This window comes from Diabrotica undecimpunctata, chromosome 6, assembly GCF_040954645.1.
Source record: "Diabrotica undecimpunctata isolate CICGRU chromosome 6, icDiaUnde3, whole genome shotgun sequence".
NCBI classification, from domain to species: domain Eukaryota; kingdom Metazoa; phylum Arthropoda; class Insecta; order Coleoptera; family Chrysomelidae; genus Diabrotica; species Diabrotica undecimpunctata.
Window position 1 is genome coordinate 151,034,421 of NC_092808.1, and position 26,276 is coordinate 151,060,696.

Genomic DNA, 26,276 nt, shown 5'->3' on the forward strand with positions numbered 1-26,276 from the left:
AAAATTGATACAGTCTTATGCCCTAATTGTGAAAAATAAGATAATATTAAGTTTTTGTACTGTAATTGCTTTAACATTTAATAAAACTGTTAAAAATTTTGAAACTATTTTATTGTTTTATGTGTTAAGTTTCATAGTTAGAGATAAAAATTTACTTATTGTAGAGGTTCCATATTGCCGACACCATGTTGGTAATATGGTCAATAGCAGTATTTTTTTAATTACATCATAAATATCGTATTTTTATCAATTTTTGAAATATTATAAAACAAATATATCTTTAGACAACCCATATAACTGTAATAACAGTTAGTTTTTAAAAGACAAATGTTCTTAAGGTGACCATATTACCTGCACATACCTTAATTAGGAATATTATCCCCTCTACAAACGTGCCTCGTCAACTTGTCTCCGACCATGTCTCTTTTGGCCTTTCTCTCCTGCTATTTTCAGGACGTGGACTCTGACGATTCGTATTAGGTGATTCTTGCCTTATCATTGAACGCGTTAATGCAGGTAAGTAAAATACACCTTGGTTTTTAACTTAAAAGTATAATTAGTAATCTAATACTTAATGTAAATTCAAGACAATCTTTTTTATTATTGTTGCTTTTCGTTTTTTTACGTATAATTTTTACTCTATAATGACTTGAGTATTTAATAAACAAATATCATTTAGGTATGCAATTTTTTAAGGTCAATATGAGGTTTTTGATATATCAGTGGCGTCACTTGTTTGTAAAGAGTACAGGTCACACTTAGCATTCAATATTATCCTTAGTAGTAATGCAAGGAGACGTGGAGCTTATAGCTCGGGGAAATAAGATTTCTCTCGTGACTGTGACAAATCCAGGTATCTGAATTGTTTTTAGTTATTATAGGCCTATATAAAGAAAACCTATATGTTTTCTGCAGAAATTTCGGCGTCTTTTTTAAATGATTAACAATTTAGTTTAAAATGTCATCTTTTAGAGTTTTCTTACCATTAAAAGCTCAACATTTGAGGCAAAATTGACAAACTTTATCTTTTAAAACAAAAAACTCTTTAAATTGGCGATTGCTAAAAGTAGTAAAATTATTTTTTTTTTCTTTCAAAACTGCAAAAATAAAGCAAAATCGTTTATACCTACCTATTGTAAAAAATCAACCTAGATATTAATTTGTTATTTCGCCCAAAGTTGTATGTTGTGGTCCTTATTAAGAAACCCCCAAAATTTCAGATCGAATTATCAATTAGTTAGAGTTATTCTATTTGTTTATACCAGAGACCTTTTTTTGAAATAACATTAGTCAGTAAATAATCTTATATACTAAAACGCTAAGCCCTTTTCTTGTCCACCACTTTACTCAAAAACCATATTAGATAATTAAAATATTTTTTCGAATATTATTAGTATTACGTATGAGATTGTCCAGATATACTTTTGGTACAAAAATTCACTTCCGGTTTTGAGATGACCGGAAGTTAAAATTTACTTTAAGTTTTAGACTCCACAATGTATATATGGATCGAAAGGTCTCGTCGAGACGAATCTAAATATGTACTTCCGGTTGCGATCCGACACCGGAAGTGACCCGAAACGCGCATAAAACGTCAAGATAGAGCAAATCTGACACCGAATTCGTGATCAGCATTCAAAATTAACTGCTAAATGATATCCATTTGATGACATTTAATGAACTAAAAATTGCATTCCGTTTTTGAGGTCGACTTCCGGTTTTGTTTTTATTAGTCAAATCAATAGAGAATTCAACGTAGAGTTCAAAAATGTAAGTTCACGAAATTATCATTTAGTTTTTGAGTTATTGATAAAAATATTTTTACTTCCGGTCATTGTATATATTGTATATTTTTCTCGTGAAATAAAAATTTCATTTAAGAAACTCGATGTCGAGTTGGTCCGCTAGTGTAGATACTAATTACATAATAATAATAATGTACAGTTAATAATGTACATACCGAATGAAAGTTTAAGAGCTAAACTATCAATATGTAGTAAAAAAAGAAAAACAATTTTATACGACGCAAAACCCTTCTGCAAAATTATGGTTACTTTTAATTTGTAAACAAATATAATAACTTTTAAACTTAAATAAAATCTTATTTCATATTCAAAAAACTGATAATTTTTACATAAATTTGAAAGAAATAGACTGGAGCCATTAGATAAAAGTAATTATTCCAGCTAATTTGTTTATAATAATTAAAACAGTCGGTAATTAGTTTCATTTTAAAGACAAAAGCATTATACAGTAGAAGATTAATTAGAATATAATAAAAAATTAGAATTTTTTGGAAAAATAGATCTTTTACGAATAAAAAAAAGATCAAAATCCATCAACTAGATCCGGAGATAAAGTAACTTACAGTATTCTGACATAGACGTAATAAGAATAGACTAAGGCAGGGCTTCTTAAACTGTGGGTCGCGACACCCAGGGGGGTCGCGAGACTACTGAAAGGGGGTCGCAAAGATCTGATACTTTTCAATCATTATAAATAAAATTTTAAAATTAGTATACACACTACGTACAAATATAAATACAAATAAAAATCATACAAAATACTATTGTAGTTTTATTATAACTATTTTTTGAAAAAAGTGGCAATGCAAAACTGTTATGTTATGTAGGGCCTATAAATAAAAATATAGAAGTAGCATTTAAAATAATAAATACAACGTGCTCCTCGATTTTCAACTGAACGTTTGACATTGATGTCTGGCCGCCGGCGCCAGTGTTTGCAAGATAACTTAGTGATTATAAGTACCCAGGCGCCGCGTCGCCTTACAGCTTACACATACAATACGGAAGCATAATCAAGCTAGGCTAGGCGAATCGGCATATTATTTTTATAAAAGAATAATAAAAAAAATTAAATGAAAGCTTCTTTTTCGGCGTATTTGTGATACGGTGCCTTTGTGCGCTGCACACTTTGCACACACCATGCGTCGGGGTTGATCTGATCGTAATTTGTTGTCATTGCACTGGTAAAGATTCGAGTGTAGTTATTTTTCTGTTTGTACTTCAGTTTGGACTGAGCTTTGTCTTCGTATTGACATGTGTGTATTTACTGTGTAATTTTCAGTTGGTGTTTTTAATTATTACGTTAAAGTTCAACTACATTTTTTTTAATTATTTATTATTATTTAACCATTATGGATAAATGGCTAATTAAAATTCCAACTAATAAGTCTGCCACGCCGTCACAACCAAGTTGCAGTGCTTCAAATCCGACTTCTAGCAAAACAAAAAAAAAAGAAAATATGACGAATCATATTTGCAGTATGGCTTCACATGCTCTTCTCACAACAATTAAGAACAACCAGTGTGCTTAATTTGCAAAGAAGTTTTGGCTGCAGAAAGCATGAAACCGTCAAAACTGCAACGACATTTGAATACTAAACATGCAACGTTATCAAAAAAGCCAATAGAATATTTTGAGCGTCTTTTGCAAACATCAAATAAAGAAAAGAACACTTTGGAGAAGTATGTTACTTTGAATGATAGATATCTATTGGCATCGTATGAAGTTTCGTATTTGATAGCAAAAACGAAAAAGCCTTTTACTATTGGAGAGCAACTTTTACTACCTGCAGCTATAAGAATGTTTGAAATTGTTCATGGAAAACAGTAAAATTATTAAACAGTAAAATGACACTGTGTCCAAAAGAATTTCAGACATTAGCAATGATCAATTTCAACAGCTTCTTATGAGGCTTAAAGACAGTTCAAAGTTTGCAATACAACTGGACGAGTCGACAGACATTTAAAAAATGGCACAGTTGTTACTTTTTGTAAGATATATTTATGAGGGAAGCATCCATGAAGATATATTGTTTTGTCGTCCTCTGGAAGGTCATACTCGTGGAAAAGATATATATTAAAAAGTAAATGAGTTTTTTGAAAAAGAAGGATTAAATTGGAAAAATTGTGTTGGTGTGTGCACGGACGGTGATGCAGCAATGACCGGACAAGATCTTGGTTTTGCAGCATTTGTTAAAGCTGGAAATGATCATATTACATTTACACATTGTATGATTCACCGAGAGGCACTTGTTAAAAAAATTGCATCAGAATTAAACACTGTGTTTTTTGATGCAGTCAAAATCATTAACTTTATTAAAAGTCGAGCACTTAATAGTCGATTGTTTAAAAATTTGTGCATTGATATGGATTCGGATTATACAAGTTTATTGCTACATGCTGAAGTTAGGTGGCTATCAAGAGGTCGAAGTTTGAAACGATTATTAACTTTAAAAGATGAAGTTCTTATATTTCTAACAGAGCAAAATTCTAATTTGGCCGATTATTTTCACGATAATTTATGGTTTCTCAAGCTATGCTATTTGGCAGATATTTTTGATAAAATCAATGATATGAATTTATCAATGCAGGGAGTCTGCGTTAATATGTTTATGTTAAAAAATAAACTTGAGGCCTTTGTTAAAAAAATTCTTATATGGAAGAACAGAGTGGAAAGTGGATCGCTCGAAATGTTTCCATTTACTGCCAGTATTTACTGAGTATATAATTAGTAACAATATTTCAAAAAAAGATACTCCTATAACAAAAATTATAGTTAATCATTTGAAGGATATGGAAGTTTACATGCATAGGTATTTTCCCAATGATATCGATACACAACAATGGATTTGCAATCCATTTTCAATTGAAATGGAAGAAATTAATTTTTTAAACTTAAAAGCACAAGAAGAATTTGCCGAATTAACAAGTGATACTACCTTGCGACTCAGATTTTCTCAAGTGCCTATGCATGAATTTTGGATAGAAATCAAATCAGAATATCCCCTTCTATCGGAAATGGCAATGAACAAATTACTGCCATTTTGTACAACATATTTATGTGAATCAGCCTTTTCCACATTAACTTACATAAAATCAAAATACCATTCAACTTTAATAAACGTTGAAAATTTATTACGATCTGCACTAACTCAAATTGAGCCTAGACTTAATTATTTGTGTAAAAATAAACCATCACATCCGTCACATTAATATTGTTTGATGTTAATAATATGTTTTTATTAAAAAAATTGTTACAAAAATTTATTTTTTCTATTGAATATATAGATATAGTTTTATGTCATTCTATTTAGTGTGTTTTATTACGACCGATATCCCGTCAACGTTTCCAATTATATATATGTGAAATGAATGGGTACGTATTCTTTAATCCTTATTTTATTTACATTGTAAAATAGTGCGATATTACATCTACATCTACGGTTAATATATTTCATTATATGGAGAAGGGGGTCGTTTAAAATTTCCTAAGCTTGAAGGGGGTCGCTATATAAAAAAGTTTAAGAAGCCCTGGACTAAGGCCACGTGACTATAGTGTATAGTGAGCAAAATAGTGAAACGCGATGGAAAAGCAACGCTTGCGCATTAGGCATATACCGCTGTATTCTGTTCATAGATATAATAGTACGGGAGATAGCGTTGTGTTTTCGTAGGAATTTTATACTCAATAAATTTTATTTGTAGCAGTTGAATAGTGTTCGATAGTCATCAAAATATGCGTCAGTCGCCGCACCTACGGTGAAGTTAGAGCTGACGTCATCTGAAAAACGTAAAAAAGTTTGGTCTTAATTCTTAATAGTTCAGTCGGGATGGCATTTGACCATGCTTGCATGGGAGGGCTACCCCAAACTTTATTATTCTAATCTTTAGGGGAGGGGGTCAATAGTAGTGTAAATTTAAATCTATGATTTTTTATTTTTCGTTTCAAAAAAGTTTGCAGACTGGATTTTCCGTATTTTCACGGAAAAAAATAATAAAAAAATCTGAACAACTATTTTTTTTTTTTTTTGGAAAAATATAAGTGTTGTTTATGAACATTATGCAAATAAGGATATACTTAAAACAATATTTAGGAAAATTTTTTAAAACAGTTCTTCGCTTTAGTGAAGCAAAGTACTACATCACACGTTTCGTACAACGCATGTGTATAGCCATTGCACTGTGGAAATTTGCACCTTTTTGCAGGCCAATGGTGAATTCCATCCATTCAAACATCCTTTACTGGCATAACCTGTACTAGGCCTTTTCTCTTCTTTATTTGTAGCGCCTCCTCAGTTTTACTTGCTGAGGGTTTTCTCTTTTTGCAATGGTGAATCGCTCTCCTGTCCTGCATAAAGCTTCTGTCAGTTGGGTTCTAAACTGAGCGTGTATGACTTCAGGCTTCGCGCCAGTTCTATGTTCAGCTGAATTCTTGTAAGTAAAGAATCCAACTGTTAGCAACGGTTAGATCTAGTAGATGGTAAAATTTTCTACAATACCATTTTTTACTCCTTAGAATAATTTTATTCTGTCCCATATTGATGTCCAACAAATCAACACCGCCCATACGACTATTGTATTCTTGTACAAGATATGGACAACTTACTTCTTTTGTTCTCTTTTCTTTCTTGCCATATATCTTGGCAGTAGTTTTAGGAACTTCGCCAGCGAAAGTCGATAGAAACGTGACCAACTTGTTGTCTTTCCACACTAAGCTACTTATTTCCACACCATCGCAAGTACTAACAAACCTACACTAGTTCCTCGTTGTTCGAAGAACTACCGTATTTATTATAGTTTGTAGTTCTTGTACCACCTTGAACCTCGTCTAATGCTTTTCTGAATATAGATTCCGAATAAAGATTAAATAATAGCGGTGATAAGACACAACCTTGTCGCACTCCTCGTCAGATTCGTATATCTTCGGATGTTGTGTGCTCTATTTCAATTGTTGCCGTTTGGCAATACCTTACCTAGTCTATTCTTATTATGTCTCTAATTTTGAAGTTCAGTAACATTTTTGAACGCTTAAATTTTTAGTTCCCTCTTAACATGATCCGACTAATCTTCATTTCAGCCTCATTTTTAACTTCTTCTTCTTAGAGTGTCGTCTCCCTACGGAGTTTGGCAATCATAATGGTTATTTTTATTTTTTAAATTGCTGCTCTAAACAAATCAATCGACCTGCATTAATACCAATCACGTAGATTCTTCAACCATGAGTTCTGCCTTCGGCCAACAGATCTTCTTCCTTGAATCTTTCCCTGTATTATGAGTCTCAAAATTTCATATTTTGGTCCCCTTATCACGTGGCCTAGGTCATTTTTAACACTCACAGACAATGCTGTCTAAGTTTAATCATATCTAGAATAACTTTGCAGAATGGGAGAGACCCTAGACAAATAATAAAAAAGCAATTTTTTATTAATTGTTTAAAAATTATTAAAAATAAATATGTTGCCATTGAAAATTTTCGATAAACTTTTAAACGTAGCATACCGGCATCATATTCTATCGAATAAAACAAGTTTCAGCTTGTGGGTATGAAATCGACCTTTTCAACAAAAGTCATCGGCCTACAACCACTATCACAATAAGTACTAATTAAAAAAAATCTTTATCCCTGAATTTAGACGCCACTGCCATCGTTTCTGTAAATAATTGTAAATATCATAATTGATTATGGTATATGATTCCGTGATTTTTATCGCGTGATTATTATTATAATAAAAAAATTGAAGTTGTAGATTATACATTTTAAAGATTATATTAACGTTTTTAGTTATAATGGCTGGAAATAAAATTGACGGGTTGCCACATTTTGCTCGAGGTGAAGTTGTAAGGGGCTTCGGTCGTGGTTCCAAAGAGCTAGGATGCCCGACGGCAAATTTACCACTAGAAGTGGTCAAAAACCTACCGGAAAAAATTGAGACCGGTGTATACTGTGGATTCGCTTCTGTTGAGGGCGGTCAGGTTTATAAGATGGTGATGAGTGTCGGTTGGAACCCGTTTTACAATAACGAAACTAAAGCCGTAGAAGTTCATATAATCCATAAATTTGATTCGGATTTTTATGGAAAGCAAGTGCGTATTGTCATTTTGGATTATCTTAGGCAGGAGAAGAATTTTGAATCGTTGGATGCACTCAACGAAGCAATCCAAGGGGATATTAGACAAGCTAAAGAAAAGTTAGAGTTACCGGAGTTTAGCCAATACAAAACGCATCAATTTTTTACAGGTCCGTAATAAATATTTAGAATAGTAATGGTTGTTTTATTTTTTCAATTGCTTATCCACAAAAATGAATCCCAATAGATAAAAACAATTTTATTTAATGGCTTTGGATTATTGATCCATTCAGCCACGATATATAATAAAATATGTTTGCTAAAATATTAAATATACGGATAATATTTATGTTATCGTTGTTTGAAATGGAGTAGGATTTTTTATAAAGGAAGGTCCTATATAAAGATTTTTCAATGGATTAAATATTACCTAATATAATACCTAATAATTTTTTTTATTTTATTATATGGGGTTGAATATTTTTAATGCATGATAAGTTGTCTAAGAAACAATAAAAGAGATATAATACATTTTGAAAGCACTAAAAGTTTATTTGAAGCTTCTAAAAAATTGTTCCCTATTTTTTCGTTATTTTTTGGACACGAAGAAGGGGAAAGAGGGGTAAGTTGGTGAATTTAAGGCTAATGTCCAAATTACGCTTCTTTTTCCAAATTAAAAATATTTATTTATTGATATTTTGAACTCTACTTGTCACAGTAATCAACCTACAAAATAACATAGCTACAGCTAAACACATTTTTTGTCATATAATTAAACAAAATCATCGTCATCTTATCCACAGGCGTTGATAAGTTGACTAACTGTATCGGGTAAGTTGGCGAAAAAAAAAAATAACTAGGTACTTAATCGAAAAATATAAATTTAAATCAAAAAACAAATTCTAACATAAAATGCAAAAAAGATAAAAGAAAAAGTCCTTTAATTAAGTACTAAACAGTTATAAGTTAGCAAAAACAGTGTTTTCTTTATTCTAATTGTAACAAAAGTCGCACACCCATACTCTGGCTTTCGCTTCTTTTAAGTTTAGATCCTTGCATTCAGAGTGAGCCCACTTAGAGCACCAGTCACAAAACCAGAACTGGTTCTTTTTGACTTCATTGTAAATCAAACACGCTTTGTCGTCTTCTTCATTCTCTGAATCTATGTCGTTATCACTGTCATGATAAGGTATTTCTACTGAACTCTCCGAAGAAGAAGAATCGAATAACGTTTTGTTTTTTCATTTGTTTTATTTTTTCTTATTTTGAATTTTTTTGGTGGTTTTTAGTTTCTGCAACTTTTCAACTGACTTCAATTGTTTTTTTCGTTCTTTATCTAGTTTTTCTTGCAGAGATGTGCTGGAAAGGATGTGCCAGAGATAGTGCAGGCACTATCTCTGGCAAGATATTAGCTTCCACAATTTCATGTAATTTTAGTTCTGTTTGGCAAAAGACTGTTGGACACACACGACGGTTTTTCGCTTTATGGGCAATACAAATACCCACAGAGCGAAACTTCTAATTTTATTTAAAAAATGTAAATAAAAATAGGTTAATAAAAATGATGGCTATAAAAGACAGAGAATAACCGAACACACAGAGAAGCGACACAACGGTCCAAAAGCGTGTACCATTTTTGTATACGCATGTCCGATTCTGGTTGTTTAACTGTCAAAAACACGTGCTTATTCTTTAATTCTGGTTGTTTTCGATAGTCCGTAGGCGTCTATGGTAAATACTCGACACAACAAGTGCATTTGACCATTTATATAATTTATTTATAGTTAAAAGTTTATAGTTATAGTTTATAGTTAAAAGTTTAATTTATATTTAAAATGTCTGGATATATTTGTGCGATTCGCGGATGTTCATCTGTGACAGGAAAAGGAATGTTTATTTAGATTTCCTAAGAATAATAACAGGTAATTACTATTGCTTTGTACTTATTATTAGTTATTACATAATAGTATTGGTTTGACTTTCGAACAGTAAGCCGACGCCGACGTGTCTGTCCGAGCTATAAAAAATAAACTTTGGTCTGCCAAGGGATAGTTCAAAATGAAAACATTAAATTTGGTGGCAGTGCTATTTCTTTTATTGAAAGACGCAAGTCTCCGAAGGCTCAGGTCAAAAAATCAACAGATGGTGGCCGGGTGTCAGCGCGCTCGAAGACAACAATACGAATATAGTATTTTTAAGAAATAAAAATATATTTATACGAGGGTTTTATACACGAGAATATTTGATTTAAGAGCGTAGGCGCAAAATTTAGGGCCAATGTTTTTTAAATGTATTCATTTTTTTCGAATCCTGAAAAAAATAGTAAGTATTTTTTAAAAATTTAAACACAGAATGAAAGATTACATTATTACCGAGGGCCGAAAGTGGCTTAGAATAAACAAGAAGTTTTTTTGAATGAGATATTTGAAATTAAAAATCACACTAAATTTTCTTTTTTGTTTTTTCACCCCTGTAACTTATTAAAATAAACTTTATAGAAGTTTTCAGGGACTTTCGGCCCTCAGTAATAATGTAGTCTTTCATTCTGCGTTTAAATTTTTAAAAAATACTTACTATTTTTTTCAGGATTCGAAAAAAATGAATGCATTTAAAAAACATTGGCCCGAAATTTTACGCCTACGCTCTTAAGAATTTATATTGTGTGATATGCCCACTGACTATTAATTTTCTGGTTGTTAGCTGCCATTGGCGGCTTGGCCACGTAACTTCAAAGGAGTGTCGTTTCTAAAATATGTAAATGATGCTAAATGATGTAAATAAAAATACAAATACCCACATAACGAAACTTCTAATTTTATTTAAAAAATGCAGATAAAAATAAGTTTTTAGAACCAAATTTCTTCATTTATTTTTGCATGTCAACGATCCATGACACTTTGAATCACATTGTTTGTTCCTTTCTTTGTTTACAGGAATATTTATTGTCGCCACAAAACCTTTTACGGTTGCATCTGAGAAAACCTTGACCAGAACCCCAGAACCTTTGGATGACATATTTGCTGCAGTTCGCAAGAGTATTTTCTTACTACTATCATTTGATTCAAACATGCATTGCGCACGCAAACGTTGCGAATCGGTTTGAAGAAGTTATTTTCTCGAAAATAATCTATCCAGTGGTCCATTCTCAGTACTGAGTTCGTACAAGCCATCATTATTAATTTCAGAAACACTGGCTAATACATTTCTTGGAGTTAATCGACCTCTATCAACATCCGGCACTCGAATCAAAACCAAATTTCGAATTATAACCAAAGAATAGATGGAATGAGAAGGAGAGGCAGACCCAGAGCACGATCTAAGGATCAGGTGGAGGAAGACTTGAGAATGTTGGGAGTACGAAACTGGAACGCCAAGGCGAAGAATAGGAGAGAATGGAGACTTATCCTTGAGCCGGCCAAGACCCACCATGGGTTGTGGAGCCAATGATGATGATGATGACTCGTATCAAAACATTAGTCCCTTTTTTTAAAGGAGCAAATCTTTTATTTGGCTCACATATCATCTTTGATGTCTGAACTCTCATCATTTTATGTTATTATTGTCCGGGATTTCTAGTCATTCATATATATCTGTCTTGATTCTCTAAATTTTCTTGGCAGGGTTCTACACTGTTGCTTTCTTCTCCATTTTTTAAATAATCATCATCATGTTCGTTTTCCATGCTATTTATTAATTCTTCCAAGACTTCTTCATTTTGTAGTTTATCAAGGACATCTTTCAGAAAGTCTGCAGAGAGAGAGAGAACGAGAGAGAGAGAGGGCGAGAGAGAGGGGCGAGAGAGAGAGAGGTACCTTAAGACTGCGCCTAAGGCATAGTTAAAAAAAACGGTAATATGTACCTACCTTTTCCTCTTTTATGTACTATATTTATGTGGGCTGTATGCACAATTATCAAATAATTGCTCACGATGAATAAAAAATTTGATTTCCTCTTCGTTAGTGTGCCTTTTGGCCATCAAATGTTCATTTTCTCCAATATAAAATAATTCATATCGATTGAGTCTTCTATAATAGTCCTTTGCCGAATCTTCGCAATTCATGTGCTGCTTTAACCTCATAAATTAGTTTTTTGTAGTCAGCTTCTAAAAGTAACGCAGACTTAATACTTGACTCCACGTAAAGTTTATTCAAACCATCCTCGAATTGATTCACTCATTGTATTAGAAATGATCAGAAACTGCACTGAGTAAAACTCGTGTTACCGGTAAAATTCGATATGCAATTTCTGTATTTGGCGGTCTTCTGCCAAAGACTGGCAGAATAATATCATCGTGCCAATATACAAAAAAGGAGAACATGTAAACTGCGACAACTATAGGGCAATATGTCTGTCGTGTGCTTTAAAATTTTAAAATATATACGAAAATAATAGAGAAGAGACTGAGACAAGAAGTAGAAATGGTATTGGGAGAAGAACAAATGGCATTTAGACCGGGAAGACAGACAAATGACAACATATATATCATAAGAAACCTAATAGAAAGAAGCATAGATACGGGGAAAAAACTAGTATTAGCATTCATAGACCTAAGAGCAGCATTTGACACGATAGAAAGACATATTATAGGGAAATGCTTGAGGAAAATTAACGTACCTAATGCATTGATAAAAATTATAGAAAGTACTTACAAAGAGGTAAAAGGAAGGGTACAAATAACAGGGGAAAGATCGGAAGCATTTAATTGGAAGAGGGGTATTAAACAAGGAGATAGTCTCAGCCCTTTGCTATTCATAATAGTAATGAACGAATTGATAAGAAACACTAGAGTCAGAACTAATCAACTACAGACAATAATAGGTTACCGCAGATTACAACCGGTAACAATAGAGTCCTTAATGTATGCAGACGACATAGTATTAATAGCAGATTCCGAGAATAAAATGCAGAAACAAATGGATATATGGGTAGAACAAATAGAAGAACTTAAAATGGAGATAAACGAGGAAAAAAGTAAGATAATGATTATCAGCGGCAAAGGAGATAAGGAAGATAATCAAATAAAGATAAAATGTAAAAACTCAGAATTGGAAATAGTAACAACTTACGAATACCTGGGAAGTATAATAACTAATGATGGAAAAATAGACTGGGAAATAACAAATAAATCAAACAAGTTATATTATACGTTAGCCCCAATAATGGGAAAAAGAGAACTTGCACGAGAAACAAGAATAAAAATATATAACACAATAGTGATACCGACTGTGCTCTATGCAAGTGAAAACTGGACAATTCTGGAAAAACATAAAAGCAGGATAAACGCAATGGAGATGAGACATCTAAGAAGGATAGTTGGAAAGACAAAATGGGATAGATTAAGCAACGAGACTATTAGGAGAATGGCCAACCAGGAACCGATAATGAACAAAATAGCAAAGAGACAAATGAACTGGTATGGGCATCTGATGAAGATGCAATCCAATAGAGTAACAAGAAAAGTTTATGAAGCAAAAAACATCGGAAAAAGAAAAAGAGGCAGACCAAGAGAAAAATGGATACAGCAAGTAGTAGAGGCGGGAAAACTTGAAACAAAAATCACTCGAGGAATTGAAAATAATGGCAGGAAACAGAAAAGAATGGAAGAGCTGGGTAAATGGAAATTAAAATAGCTAGCCCAAATCCGACACTCTGTTAGGGTAAAAGGAAGGGGAGAAAGAAAGAAAGAATTTCTGTATTTTTCTTTGTGGGTCTTTATATTGGCCATAAAGCGAAATTCGTCGTGTGTGTGCGACGGTCTTCGTAGCTTCGCATTGTGGGTCTTCGTAATATATCCACAACGCGTTATAAGCACGTCAAAAATACCCGAAACGCGATGTGAGAAATAAACGAAATTCACAACGCGCTGTTGGTATAAATTTCGGCCAATGGCCGAATTCGGTTATTGAGTACAACATATACTCTAATGTGTATATGTTGTACTCAATACAGAACTCACCCAGAACAAGATTCCTAGATAACGTAGATCAAGATATGAGAAATATGGAAATACATGCTTGGCGGATTAAGGCGATGGATAGGGATGACTGGAAAAAAATTCTTGGGGAGGCTAGGACCCACACAGAGTTGTAAAGCCAAAATGATGATGATATACACTAATGACAAAACAAGACGGTTTTCAATTCAAGGTAGCAAAACATAATTACTAAATTAACTATACTACATTCATTCCAAATTTGGTTAGAATTTAAGATTTTAGATAATACTTAGACTAATTAATCTCAATACATAGGGATAGATGGAAAAACAGCATAAAAAGAGCAATATAATCCCTAGAGGAAACTCAACATTCATAATTGTTATGCATATGTTACATTGGAAGGAAACTTAAAAAAAAACAGGAAGTTTAAAATTAAAAAAATTTTATTAAAGTGTCAAATTATTATTAGACATATTTAAAATACATAATAGTTGCTAATTATAACCTGGTCCACTTTGCACTGGTTAGCCAAAGCCATCTGGCGGTAGATTCATCTTTTGCTTTCTCACTTGTGCTAATTTCTTCGTAGTTACTAAAAATATAAAAAGAATATATAATTAATGTCCAACATGTTAATATATTAAAGAAAAAGATACAATTTAAACTCCAGGATATAGGATCAAGTTACTTGTTTACTCTGAACTTTAAAATATTAAACTATAGAGTGTATTGAACTCACCTAAAATATTTACCGGTAGTTTTTTCAAGTCTCGTATCTATAGCAAGATATATTACTGTTTGCGCTCCTTGTTTTGGACTCTTTATAAAAGGCCACATCAAAGGTTTGAGAAATATTGATGAAATCCAGCTGCTAAAGAAACTCATATGTCTGGTAAGTTCTGTATCTACAATTCCTGGATGAACACTGTTTGCAGTAACCCCAGTTCCTAAAAAATGTTAAATTTTACTGTTCAAATTGCCTGGAAATGCAAAAGAGGTAAAATAGATTAATATAAAACTGATAATTCTTCTTAAGGATCGAAATGGCCAGGCTACTTAATAGAAACCCAAGTTTCATTAGCTAAGAACACATTCTCAGATATGTGTTAAAAAGAGTATGGTTTTATTTGGTAGGCAGGTGACATGAGCACGATGATAGAATATTTATTACATACATTCCATGGATCTTTTAGTTCTTATTTCAGCATATATTAATGCATGTTTAAGGTACCATAGTATAAATATTTTGGAGAATCAGATTTAAAAGTGACACTAAGGGAATAAAAACAAATTATTTGATACACACAAACTTGAAAATTTGAAAACAAACTCTAGAAATAGCAAATATTAAATGAAACTGTACAGCCTTTATAGCTATAGAAACATTGCTATATCTATAGAATAAACTAAGACTTCTGAATGATGATAATAATGATACTTAAAATATTTGGAATAAAAAATACAGAATTTTGTACAGACCTTCTAATCTTTTTGCCAGTTCATTTGTAAATAATATATTAGCTAGTTTGCTTTGGGCATAAGCGTTGGATGGATCATAACTTTTATCACTGTTCAAATCTTCTTTATTTATTTCACCTCTTTTGTGAGCTACACTGGACACATTTATTATCCTGCTGGGGGCTGATTGCTAAAAATATCATGGTAATTAATTATAAAAAAAAACATACTACAAGTATTTTTCTTTCTACAATAATAAAATAATTGTTTGTATTGTAATTGTTTGAAGTTTTAATGTTTTATTTTTTGCTCGCATGTATTTGAAAGTTTTCCTTCCACTCACTTCACCCTGTTATAATTCATATAAATATACTATTTTGGAGATGTGCATTGTGTATCAATGTATTAAACTAACCTTTAACATATCCAATAATAAATTAGTCAAAAGAAAATGACCCATGTGATTCACTCCCAATTGCATCTCAAATCCATCTTTAGTTTTTGAATTAGGAGTTCTCATAACCCCAGCATTATTGATTAATACATCTAACTTTTGTTCTTTTGATTTGAAGTTTTTTACAAACTCCCTGATAGATTCTAATGATGCTAGATCACAACTACGACAATACACATATTTGTTTTTTGTGTCCAAAACAATTTCTTCTCTAGCCTAAAAACTAATAAAATGTATCATATATCCATAGCATAATGTATGTTTTTATTCTTAAATCTATTTAGTATAATCGAAAGCACTATAAACTTACTGCTTCACATCTAGCCATATCCCTGCAAGCCATATATACTTTTGCATTTCTTCTTGCCAGTTCCCATGCTGTTTCCTTTCCTATTCCAGTATTAGCGCCTGTTATAATAATTACTTTACCTTCTGCGTTGGACGTATCTGTTCCTTGATATTTAAGACCACCAACATATTCCCTGAAATGCATAACCATTTTTAAAATAAACAAGAAATGGGAAAATCTGTAATATATACTTAATTAAGCAAGCTAATCCAAAACCACCAGCTAGAGCTGAACCTACAACAACTGTAGTAGGTATTTTTTTAGATAATCTTTTGATGATCATATTTTAGTACGATTTATATCCAATCAAAAATTCAAACATTTAAAATGTTATCCACTTTACTTTACCACTTTGAGGTTATGTTAACATCAACAGCTGATCAACAATCAACACAGAAGTAGGAATCTTCTGTCAGGTATGTTATTTTGATTTAAAAAATATGGATTAATTACGCAAACTAATACAACACTCTTCCTTCAATCTTTCATCTAATCTCGCTTCATCTATATGAGTAACTGGTTTTTCACTTAAATAAGAGTTTTGTGTGTATGTAGGAGATTTAAGGATTTATCGGAATTCCTAAAGATAATCATTGATAGAACCACTAAAATTCGTTCTAAATTTCACCACAGCATAATAAAACAATTTACAATAAAACCACATAAAAACATTAACATTTTTTATGAATACTATACTATTTTGTTTTATCTATTAGCTAAATAGATAAAAAATAAGAAGAAAAAAACAGATTTAAATTTTAAAATTAAACAAAAACCAAATTAAGCTGTTGGCAGCAATTATTAAAACAATTGGAAGTATAGTCACTGAACAACCGTTGTTCGGTGGTATAGTAGTGACATTTTATAGTGTCAAACAAAAACATCAAAACAATCACGACAATCACTGACCGACCACACAGTACAGTACGATCCCATTGTGACAAAATGATGCAACCACAACAGAGAGAAAGAAAAAGAAAGTAAAAATAGAAACCAAATTATCAGAAAAACGATTCTGTCATCTATGTAGTTGATAATCACTGATTGCAAATGCTATAAAGTTGTATGGTATTCCCAGAAATCAACAAGTAAAACACAGATTTATAAAAGATAAACCTTTGGATTTTTAAAAGTACTAAGTACTTGAAACACATTTTTACACATTTGCATCCGATTTCTGGAAGTCACAATTTGTAATCATGGCAAGTATTTTCAATGATAGAGAAATTGTAGAAATGTGCCATATTCTAGCTGAACAAGAACAGCTTAAAGTTACTGTACAGGAGTCTCTAAAAGCAGGAATGCTAGCTGGTTTTGCAGCTCTAGCAGGTGGTTTATTAGGAGGTCCAATTGGAATAGCGATAGGTAAGTGATAATATATCAGTGTGTCCTTGTTTTAACATAATTTAAAATATATTAATATATTCAAGTAGATTGAGTAATTTTTACACTTATCAGTGTAATTTTTAAATCTTATCAGCGTAATAAGAAGCCCTTGTTATCAATTCACATTATTTTTAGTCATTAATAACTATCCTGACAGTCAAGTATGTACTCATTTTCATAAAAACAAAAACACATTTAAAGAAAACAAGTTTTTTTGAACTTTGATTTTTTTCCATTATCAGTAATCAAATGAATATGTCATTTCTATTTTTGCAATGATACATTTATAAAATGCCAGCTTTTGCCATGCACACTTTTATAACATTTTTAACTCAACACAATAATCTCAAAATGTAGGAAGATATTACCAAAGAATATAGACGCTTATAAGCATCTATATTCTTTGATATTACAGACACATAATAAAGAAGTCTGAAATGTAACTAGGTTTAAATTTAGGTTAACTATAAAACAAAAATTCTACACACACACAGAGAGAAATAAACAAAATATAAAAAGAATGTAATAAAAAGAAAAGTTAAGCAGATAACTAAATTTGTATATAGCATAAGAAAGTTATTATGGTAGATTACAGTGGTTTTTATTTCTTTTTATTGTACATAAAGAAAAATAATAAAGACCATTTTAATCTGCTATAATAAAGGATAGTTTAAAGAAAAATTATAAATTATTGTCAACCAAGTAACTCACTTTTTTGATAAGTTTTTGTTTCATTTGATGTGACATCTCATGCAGAATATCTGAATGACTTCAGATTTGAAAAAATCTCAACAGATTTCACTGTAATTGCAATAAAGCAACACCACATATAACATTTCTAACCACAACACCACATATCTCATTCGCTTCCCATTCCAAAACCATTGAGGGATGGTTTGCTGAGTTCGACATCAACTGAAGTTGTTTTGTTATTGTTCTCCTATAAAGTTTAACAGCCCTGACACAGTTTGAGAACACAATGTAACATAACTAATGGACTTGCTTTAAGAATGCAAGCAAGAATTGCATGCCTATTTATTTGGGTGTGCAAGTCTAATAAACAATTTATTTCTCTTTGTTCAGATTTAGTATTGTTTATTTTAACTGTATTTTCAGTTACTATTTATGAATGAACAATTCTAAATATTACACAGCATACTTTTTTAGGTGGAACGCTTGGATCTGCAACAGCAGCAGTTTGTGCTAAAGGTAAATTTAGATCAGTAGCAGATATTATAAGAAACGACTTAACTCCCAGACAACAGGCAATGCTCATTTCACACATGTCTACAGTTCTTTCTAGAATCAAACCCCAAGATTGTGTTGCTTTACTTACTCTAGTCCTATCCACTGGTTCTGTAAAAGAGTTGGTTATTAAAGAATTAGGAGTATTTTTGTTGAAGGAACTAAATCTAAGTATGGTTCAATAGTGTTTGTTATATATTTTGTAAATTTGTAAGATTGAGATTATTTATTATGAGGTGGACTGAGGAAAACTGTAGATATTTTTATAAATAGCTCAAATATCCAATTGTTAATAAATATACAATAAATCTTAAAGTTTTTCTGTTTTTTTTTTGTAAATCCATAAAAAACTTTACAAACACAGCAATGTTATATTAGCACAGTTTATATGTAATAGAATATGTGGATGATATAATATACATAATAGCAGCAGATCACAGAGATTGAACTTACAAGAATAAAGCCAATGGAACCGTACAACAAGTTAACTTGATTTAAGTATATGCGGATAAGGACGAAGAGGTGATAGAACATTTTTACATAGAGTTAGACACAATTTTAAGATCTATTAAAAAAGAAGACATTACAATAGTAATGTTGGACTTTACTTTGTTCGGATCCAAAGTAAAGTAATGTAATGTAAAGTATGGCTCGCAAATACAAAGGGTGTAGATGTAGTCTGATATTGGGCAGAAAAACTTTAGTTGGATCCAGACAAGAAAAAGTAAAGTAAGTAAGGGGGACTTTAATGCTAAAGTTGGGAGAAGAAAAGTGGACAAATATGTTGGGGAATTTGGACTAGATGACAGAAACGAAAGAGGTGATAGACTTGTGGATTTTTGTCAAAATGAACATTTTGCAATAATGAACACAATGTTCCAACTACCCAACAGAAGATTATACACTTGGAGATCTGCAAACAACAGAAACGGAAATATATTAGTCAAAATAGATACAAAAATTCAATTAAAGCAGTAAAAGCATACCCCGGAGCAGATGTCAACTCGGACCATAACCCGCTGATAGCTAGAATGCACGTGAAACTCAAAAAGATTGTAATACATATAAATAAACCAACATTTGATTATACAAAATTAAGAAAAAGAGAAATACTTCAAAAAGTGATCCAACAAGTCAACTCAAATCTAATAGAAGTAGGAGAAGAAATCTTAACATCAGAAGATGTCAATGAAAAGTGGAGCAATATTCAGAAGGCATTACTTAAGACTGCAGAAAAAAATTTTAAGTCTAAAAAGACAAATAAAAAACACAAGTGGATGACTTCTGGAGAGAGAAGAAAAGCCAAACAGAGAAATGAGCCAAAATATCAAGAACTACAAAGTAGAGATAAAAAAGGTAAAGGAAAAGTGGTTAACAGATCAATGCATAGAAATAGAAGAGTATGACAGAAAATATGAAAGCTTTAATATGCATAAAAAAATAAAAGAACTAACAAAAAAATACCAAAAAAGCGAGCACACTATGGGATACTCAGATGAAAATGGTAAACTCATTGCAGACATCAAAGATAAACTAATATTTTGGTAAGAATACATAATGAAACTATTCGACGATGATAGAATGATACAAGAAGAACCAAAGGAACAAACAGGACCGAAAATAATTATGTGCGAATTAGAACAGGCGATTAGAAATGCAAAACCCGCAAAATCAGTAGGCCCAGATCAGATATCCACTGAGCTAATTAAATGCATTGACGAAGAAACACTGCATATATGTAACTTGTTTGTAAAATGTCCACGTTTGTAACACTACAAAGGCAGGACATGCGACAGAATGCTCTCAGTACAGAACAATTTCCTTAATAAGCCGCACACTTTGGATATTTTTCAAAATAATACATGGAAAACTATACAAAAAAATAGAAGAAGATATAGATGAGACCCAGTTTGGATTAAGAGGAGGACTAGGAACGAGAGAGGCTCTGAGATATGAACCAGAATCTCTATGTCTGCTTTATAGATTATCAAAAGGCTTTTGATAGAGTACGACATCAGAAACTCGTACAACTTAAAAGAAAAGAATGTGGATAGTTGAGATATACGGGTTATTGTCAATATGTACTGGAATCAAAAAGAGCAAAGGTTAGAATCGAAAATGTCGTTACAGAAACTATAGAAATCAAAAGAGGTGTTAGACAGGGTTGCGTGGTGTCCCCATTGTTATTCTATCTGTACAGTGAAGCTATTTTTAAGGAAGCAATATCAGAGGAACAACAGGGTATATCAATAAACGGAAAAATCTTGAACAACATAAGATTCGCAGACGACACCGCTGTTTTTGCAGACAGTACATAAGCAATGCAACGCTTAGAAAATAGATTACATCAAGTCATTGTAAAATATGGACTACAAATGAACGTTAAGAAAACCAAGTGCATGATTATTTCTAAGCAACATACACTAGGAAGGCTAGATATCGAGGGAAAACAAGTAGAAAGAGTGAATAACTACAAATATCAGGGAACCTGGGTAAATGAAAACAGTGATCAAGGTAGAGAAATAAGGACATGCATTGAAATTGCTAGACAAGCGTTTATAAAAATGAAAACAATGTTTGTTAATCGAGACCTTCCTCTGGAGCTGAGGATAAGAGCCTTAAGATGCTACGTGTTCTCGACTTTGTTGCATGGAATGGAAAGCTGGACACTAAAAGTGGATAATATAAAGAAGTTGGAATCATTCGAGATGTGGTGCTATAGACGGATTTTGAAAATACCATGGACCCAACGAGTTACAAATGCAGAAGTGTTAAGAAGGCTACAAAAGGATTGCGAGGTCATAAAGCAGATTAAAACAAGAAAGCTGGTATATTTAGGCCACATTACCAGAGGTGCGAAATATGAGATATTAAGGCTCATAATGCAAGGTAAAATCAAGGGTAAAAGATCCATAGGAAGTCGAAGAATTTCCTGGCTAAGAAACCTAAGAGAGTGGTATAGTTACAGCTCTGTAGATCTTTTCAGAGCAGCCGTCAATAAGGTACGGATAGCTGTGATGATAGCCAGCCTTCGATAGGAGAAGGAACTACAAGAATAAGAAGAACCTTATGCTTCCGATATAACCACTTACACACTGTGAAATGAAGAATAAGTAAAAATGTAACTACACGTAGTGGAACTGCTTGAAAAATTTTGTTGTAATCTATTTTTGGGACAAAATCATAAAACAGACTAGTAAACTGATAAACGAGCATTGAGGGACCAGACAGAATTCTTGATTGTAATAAGAGAAGAAAAACATCTACTGATCTCAAATTCCGTAGTGTTCTTGCTTTGACTGAGAGAAATATATGTACCAAGTTTCAAGACTATGTTTTACTTCAAGAAAAAGAAGAGGCATACGAATATAGGAAGTAAGAGGACACATGTGGACCACACATCCATGAGGATTGTGTGATAGTGTGTTTTAAGAAATTTTTCTGCGAGAAAAAGAAAGAGTGTAAAGATATGAACAGAGGAATAATAAGAGTTTTATTTTACCTCAGTGAAGTCCAGCTCTCAGCTGCTGTATATATGATACCAATCATTATGTCTATAAAAATGCTCAAAATAAATTACGTCTTACAGAAAAGAGTATACCTATATAATTTTTTTTTATTTATTTAATATATGGTATAAAATCAAGTACAACAGTATTTTTCCGTTGTAATATTGTTGATCATGAAATATCTATTTTGCGGTAATCCCAGAAACATTACTAATTCTGATATCATCATCGAGATAATTTCGATGAATAAATATCTATTTTACGGTAATCCCAGAAACATTACTAATTCTGATAACATTGTCATCGAGGTAATCTCGATGAATATGATCTATTGTATGTAATTCCCAGACAGTTAGTAAAAACCATATAAATCTGTGAAAACTTCGCACAACGTACAGAACAGTATTAAAAGTTTTGTCAAGTGCACTGAGTACAAAATTTCCTAAGTCTAATTTTAAGTAATTGCTAAATCTGTAATTATGGCAAGTATGTTCAAACGTAAAGAAATTTTAGAAATGTGTCAGATTCTTGCTGAACAAGAACAGCTTAAAATTAGTGTAAAAGAGTCAGTAAAAGGTGGAATAATAGCTGGTATTGGAGCTGTAGTAGGGGGTTTACTAGGAGGTCCAATTGGCCTAGCAATAGGTAAGCATAAAACGTATAACTAGTGTTACTTCACAAATTATGTTAATAATTTACATTTACAAGCCGTACTTACCTACTCAATAGCGATATTTTGAATTTTAATATAAAAACAGTATAATGAAAAATCATTCTTTTAATTTTTACTCTCAATTAATTTTCTTTTTAACCACATATAGATACGTTTCTTCTTCATTGTCTGATGTTAATGGCTTTCAGATCCTACTCTGCATTGCCCATTCACCTTTTATGAGACCTTCCCGTAGTTCTTCTTTATTTTATCTACCCACCATTATCAAAATGACCAAACCAGTTAAGAAATTGTTACTTTACAAATCTGACAATCAGCGTGCTGCATTGGATTTGTCCAAATCTTTGTTAATACTGTGCTTTCAATTAATTAATAAATTATTAATTCATAATTGATATTTATCAAACTTAAAAGAGTCCACGTTTCCCTATTTGACGACTTTTTTTACTTTACTTTATTTTTGACGAAAATTGTTTAAGTAATTTACGTGATTAACTTATCATTAAATTGTTTAAACCGTCAAAAGCCATTAACAATAACCGAAGATTTAGTTGTTAGCGCGAATTTTAAAGTACTTCCTCCATTACCCTAAGCTGAAAGAATTGGAGCTACACGTTTAAAGAGTTTCGACAATTTTGTCGAAGAAAAATATTCTTCATACTTTTTATATTAAAACTTCAGTCCTTGATTTTTCAAATGCAGCTAATTACGTCTCTTAATTGTTTTAAACAAACAATACAGTTTTAAAGAAAAGTAACTAACCCATTTTCGTCCCTAACTTTTTTTTATTTTGTAAAAATAATTTTTTCCTGGGCAATAACGAAAATGTTTATACTGTTCGTTGCAAGATATTTCGGATTTAATCTTCTAAATATAAGTATATACATATAATATGGTCATATGGCTTTGTGTCTCTTTTTGGACCTATCAAAGGCATATGACTGTTTAGTGCATGACCTATTATTTGATAAATTGGAGAAATATGGTATACGTGGACCAGCATTGAACTGGTTTAAGTCCTACTTGGCAAATAGGAGACATTTAGTAAAAATACATAAAAACACTGAAATAGGCATCTCATCTGAAAGCACTATCAATATTGGAGTACCACAAGGAAGTGTGAATGGTCCTTTACTGTTTGTGATCTATATCAATGATCTTCATGATCTAGTGGCTAATACTACTTCCAGCATAACAAATTATGCAGATGATACAAACATTTTAGTCAGTGGTAAAGACATGTCTGTTCTAAGCGTTAATGCTAGTTTAGAGTTCCAGAAAGCTAAAGACTGATTTTCTATGAATAGGTTGGTTTTAAATCAAAATAAAACAGATCTTCTTTTGTTTAAGACAAATTATGCACATTCAGATATGCCAAACAGTATTATTGTAAATAATGACACTTTAAATATTAGCAGCAGTACCAAATTTTTAGGATTATATATTGACAGTTTTTTATGTTGGGATAAACATGTTGACCAGTTATGTATGTCTTTGAGTAAAGTGAATTACAGCTTTAGAGTTATAAAAAAATACATGAATAGTAACTCATTAAAAACAGTGTATCATGCTAATTTTGAAGCAAAATTTAGATATGGTCTAATAAATTTTGGCCACAGTAGGGACATAAATAATGTATTTCTGGTTCAGAAAAAAATAATCAGAGTTATGTTTGACTTAAAAAGTAGGGAATCATGTAGAGGGCATTTTAGGAGTAATAATATTTTAACAGTTTACGCTGTATTTATTCAAGAATGCTTACTGTTTCTATATAAGAATAAAATACTCTTTAGGAACTTTGAGCCCAATAGTATAGTAAATACCAGGTTATATAATTATAAAATTCCAATACACAGGTTAAGTATAACAGAAAAAAACGCTCTTTATTGCTGCATCAAATTGTTTAATAAACTGCCTGAACCTATTAAAAGGGAGGAAAGATTAAGTTTGTATAAACATCAAATATTTAAATTACTGGTAGCTCTTGAGCCATATTCTGTGGAGGACTATTTGTATATGTAACGGTTAGGAATAAGTAAATAATATTTTCGTTTGTGACACTGTTTTTTTTTTAATAATTTTATGTTCACGGAATGTATATTATTTTCTAAAAATAAAGATATTGTTATTGTTATATAAGTATATACATGTAATAATATCAATAGGCTCCATCCTTAGTATATTATGCCGATGATTACTACACTTAATACTATTTTAATAAAATTTAGTAGTCCTTATTAAGCAGAGGTTTGGTTTCACAAAAATTTATTATAAAATATCGTTTTATATTTTTATTTTATTAACGTGTTTTTCAATCCTTTAATAGTAAACAACAACTTAATGAATGTGAATGATGTATAAATTTTGCTAATTTTAATTGACACCGCAAATGGAATTAAAAGATACAACGCTAAATCTCCGCTATGTCAGTCTTCAGTCTTAAATGTGGAGCCATATCATACAAGAGATAGCTTGGTATAATTGACCCTGGTTCATAGTCTGTCTATAATTGATTGATTTTAACTATATTAACAAAATTATTTTTAGGTGGAACCATAGGATCTGCAACAGCAGCTATATGTGCTGCAGGCAAATTTAGATCAGTAGCAGATATTTTAGAGAACGACTTAACAGCCAGACAGAAGGAAATACTGATTTCAAATATGTCTACAATTCTTTCCACAATCAGGCCTCACGATTTTCTTCCTTTAATTACCTTGGTCATGTCTTCACATTCAATGAAACAGATGGTTATTCAGGGACTGGGGGAATTTCTGTTAAAAGAGTTAAGTCTAACTATGATTCAATAATATTCATTGTACTTTTTGCAAATTTTCTATTATATTTTTAATACCAGTATAAATATTTTTAAAATAAACTATGCAACGAATTTTGGTTTTTTCTTTTGAAGAAATTTACACATTTGGGACCGGTGCTCTGTAATGGTAGATTGTTTTCAGGCATTCATAGGTCGTGATCTGGAATTATTTCTTCCTGATGCTTCGTCTGCATCTGCGGATTATTAACGATTGCTCAGTTAGCTCGCTCCAAACACTGAAAACAATTACGAGTATTGCCGCATTACCTTCGATAATGTCTGTCAGTGCTGCAGAAAGAAATATCTCCAGACCGCGATAATATAATAAAACCCATAAAACAAATGATTCAAACAAATCATTTTCTATAATATTGGCATACTAGAAAATGTTATCAAAAGAAGTAAGCTGAATTAGAATAACATACAAAAATAACGGGATATGAAAGGTACATTTGAAAAAATTTGTGTCAATAAACGTAAATTTTGAGCAATGTGAATTTGAAAATTTAAAAACACGATATAATCACGAAAAGAAGTACAATGATAGGTGTTAGTGTCTTCTTGATATGACGC

General features: G+C 31.8%; 4 protein-coding genes and 1 pseudogene across 4 annotated transcripts in view; 3 read left to right on the forward strand and 2 right to left on the reverse strand.

The window, feature by feature from the left end:
• The window catches only part of LOC140444673 (uncharacterized), a 73,968-nt gene that overhangs the window by 35,951 nt on the left and 11,741 nt on the right, over nucleotides 1-26,276 (reverse strand). The window contains exon 5 of the mRNA XM_072536435.1: nucleotides 18,618-18,814. Coding sequence (XP_072392536.1) covers nucleotides 18,618-18,814 — 197 coding nt within the window. The remainder of the gene's footprint in view (nucleotides 1-18,617; nucleotides 18,815-26,276) is intronic.
• On the forward strand, nucleotides 374-8,070 carry LOC140444107 (riboflavin kinase pseudogene; annotated as a pseudogene).
• On the reverse strand, nucleotides 14,237-16,464 carry LOC140444106 (retinol dehydrogenase 13-like). The gene is made up of 6 exons (XM_072535775.1): nucleotides 16,264-16,464; nucleotides 16,034-16,205; nucleotides 15,685-15,939; nucleotides 15,291-15,459; nucleotides 14,551-14,758; nucleotides 14,237-14,403 (listed from the first exon to the last, which is right to left on the reverse strand). Exons 1-6 carry the CDS (start codon nucleotides 16,353-16,355, stop codon nucleotides 14,310-14,312), a joined length of 990 nt encoding a protein of 329 aa, XP_072391876.1. The 5' UTR covers nucleotides 16,356-16,464; the 3' UTR covers nucleotides 14,237-14,309.
• Nucleotides 16,972-19,023, forward strand: LOC140444109 (uncharacterized). Its single transcript, XM_072535777.1, has 2 exons — nucleotides 16,972-17,437; nucleotides 18,626-19,023. The coding sequence occupies exons 1-2, from the start codon at nucleotides 17,272-17,274 to the stop codon at nucleotides 18,886-18,888; spliced, it is 429 nt and encodes a 142-aa protein (XP_072391878.1). The 5' UTR covers nucleotides 16,972-17,271; the 3' UTR covers nucleotides 18,889-19,023.
• LOC140444108 (uncharacterized) lies at nucleotides 22,595-25,775 on the forward strand. The gene is made up of 2 exons (XM_072535776.1): nucleotides 22,595-22,857; nucleotides 25,433-25,775. Exons 1-2 carry the CDS (start codon nucleotides 22,692-22,694, stop codon nucleotides 25,693-25,695), a joined length of 429 nt encoding a protein of 142 aa, XP_072391877.1. The 5' UTR covers nucleotides 22,595-22,691; the 3' UTR covers nucleotides 25,696-25,775.

Coding starts and splice junctions, on each gene's coding strand:
- LOC140444108 (XM_072535776.1), top strand. CDS start 22,692: ATGGCAAGTATGTTCAAACGTAAAGAAATTTTAGAAATGTGTCAGATT. Junction 22,858..25,432: donor TCCAATTGGCCTAGCAATAG/GTAAGCATAAAA, acceptor AATTATTTTTAG/GTGGAACCATAGGATCTGCA.
- LOC140444106 (XM_072535775.1), bottom strand. CDS start 16,355: ATGATCATCAAAAGATTATCTAAAAAAATACCTACTACAGTTGTTGTA. Junction 16,206..16,263: donor GGATTAGCTTGCTTAATTAA/GTATATATTACA, acceptor TATGCATTTCAG/GGAATATGTTGGTGGTCTTA. Junction 15,460..15,684: donor TATTATTGGATATGTTAAAG/GTTAGTTTAATA, acceptor TGATATTTTTAG/CAATCAGCCCCCAGCAGGAT.
- LOC140444109 (XM_072535777.1), top strand. CDS start 17,272: ATGGCAAGTATTTTCAATGATAGAGAAATTGTAGAAATGTGCCATATT. Junction 17,438..18,625: donor TCCAATTGGAATAGCGATAG/GTAAGTGATAAT, acceptor ATACTTTTTTAG/GTGGAACGCTTGGATCTGCA.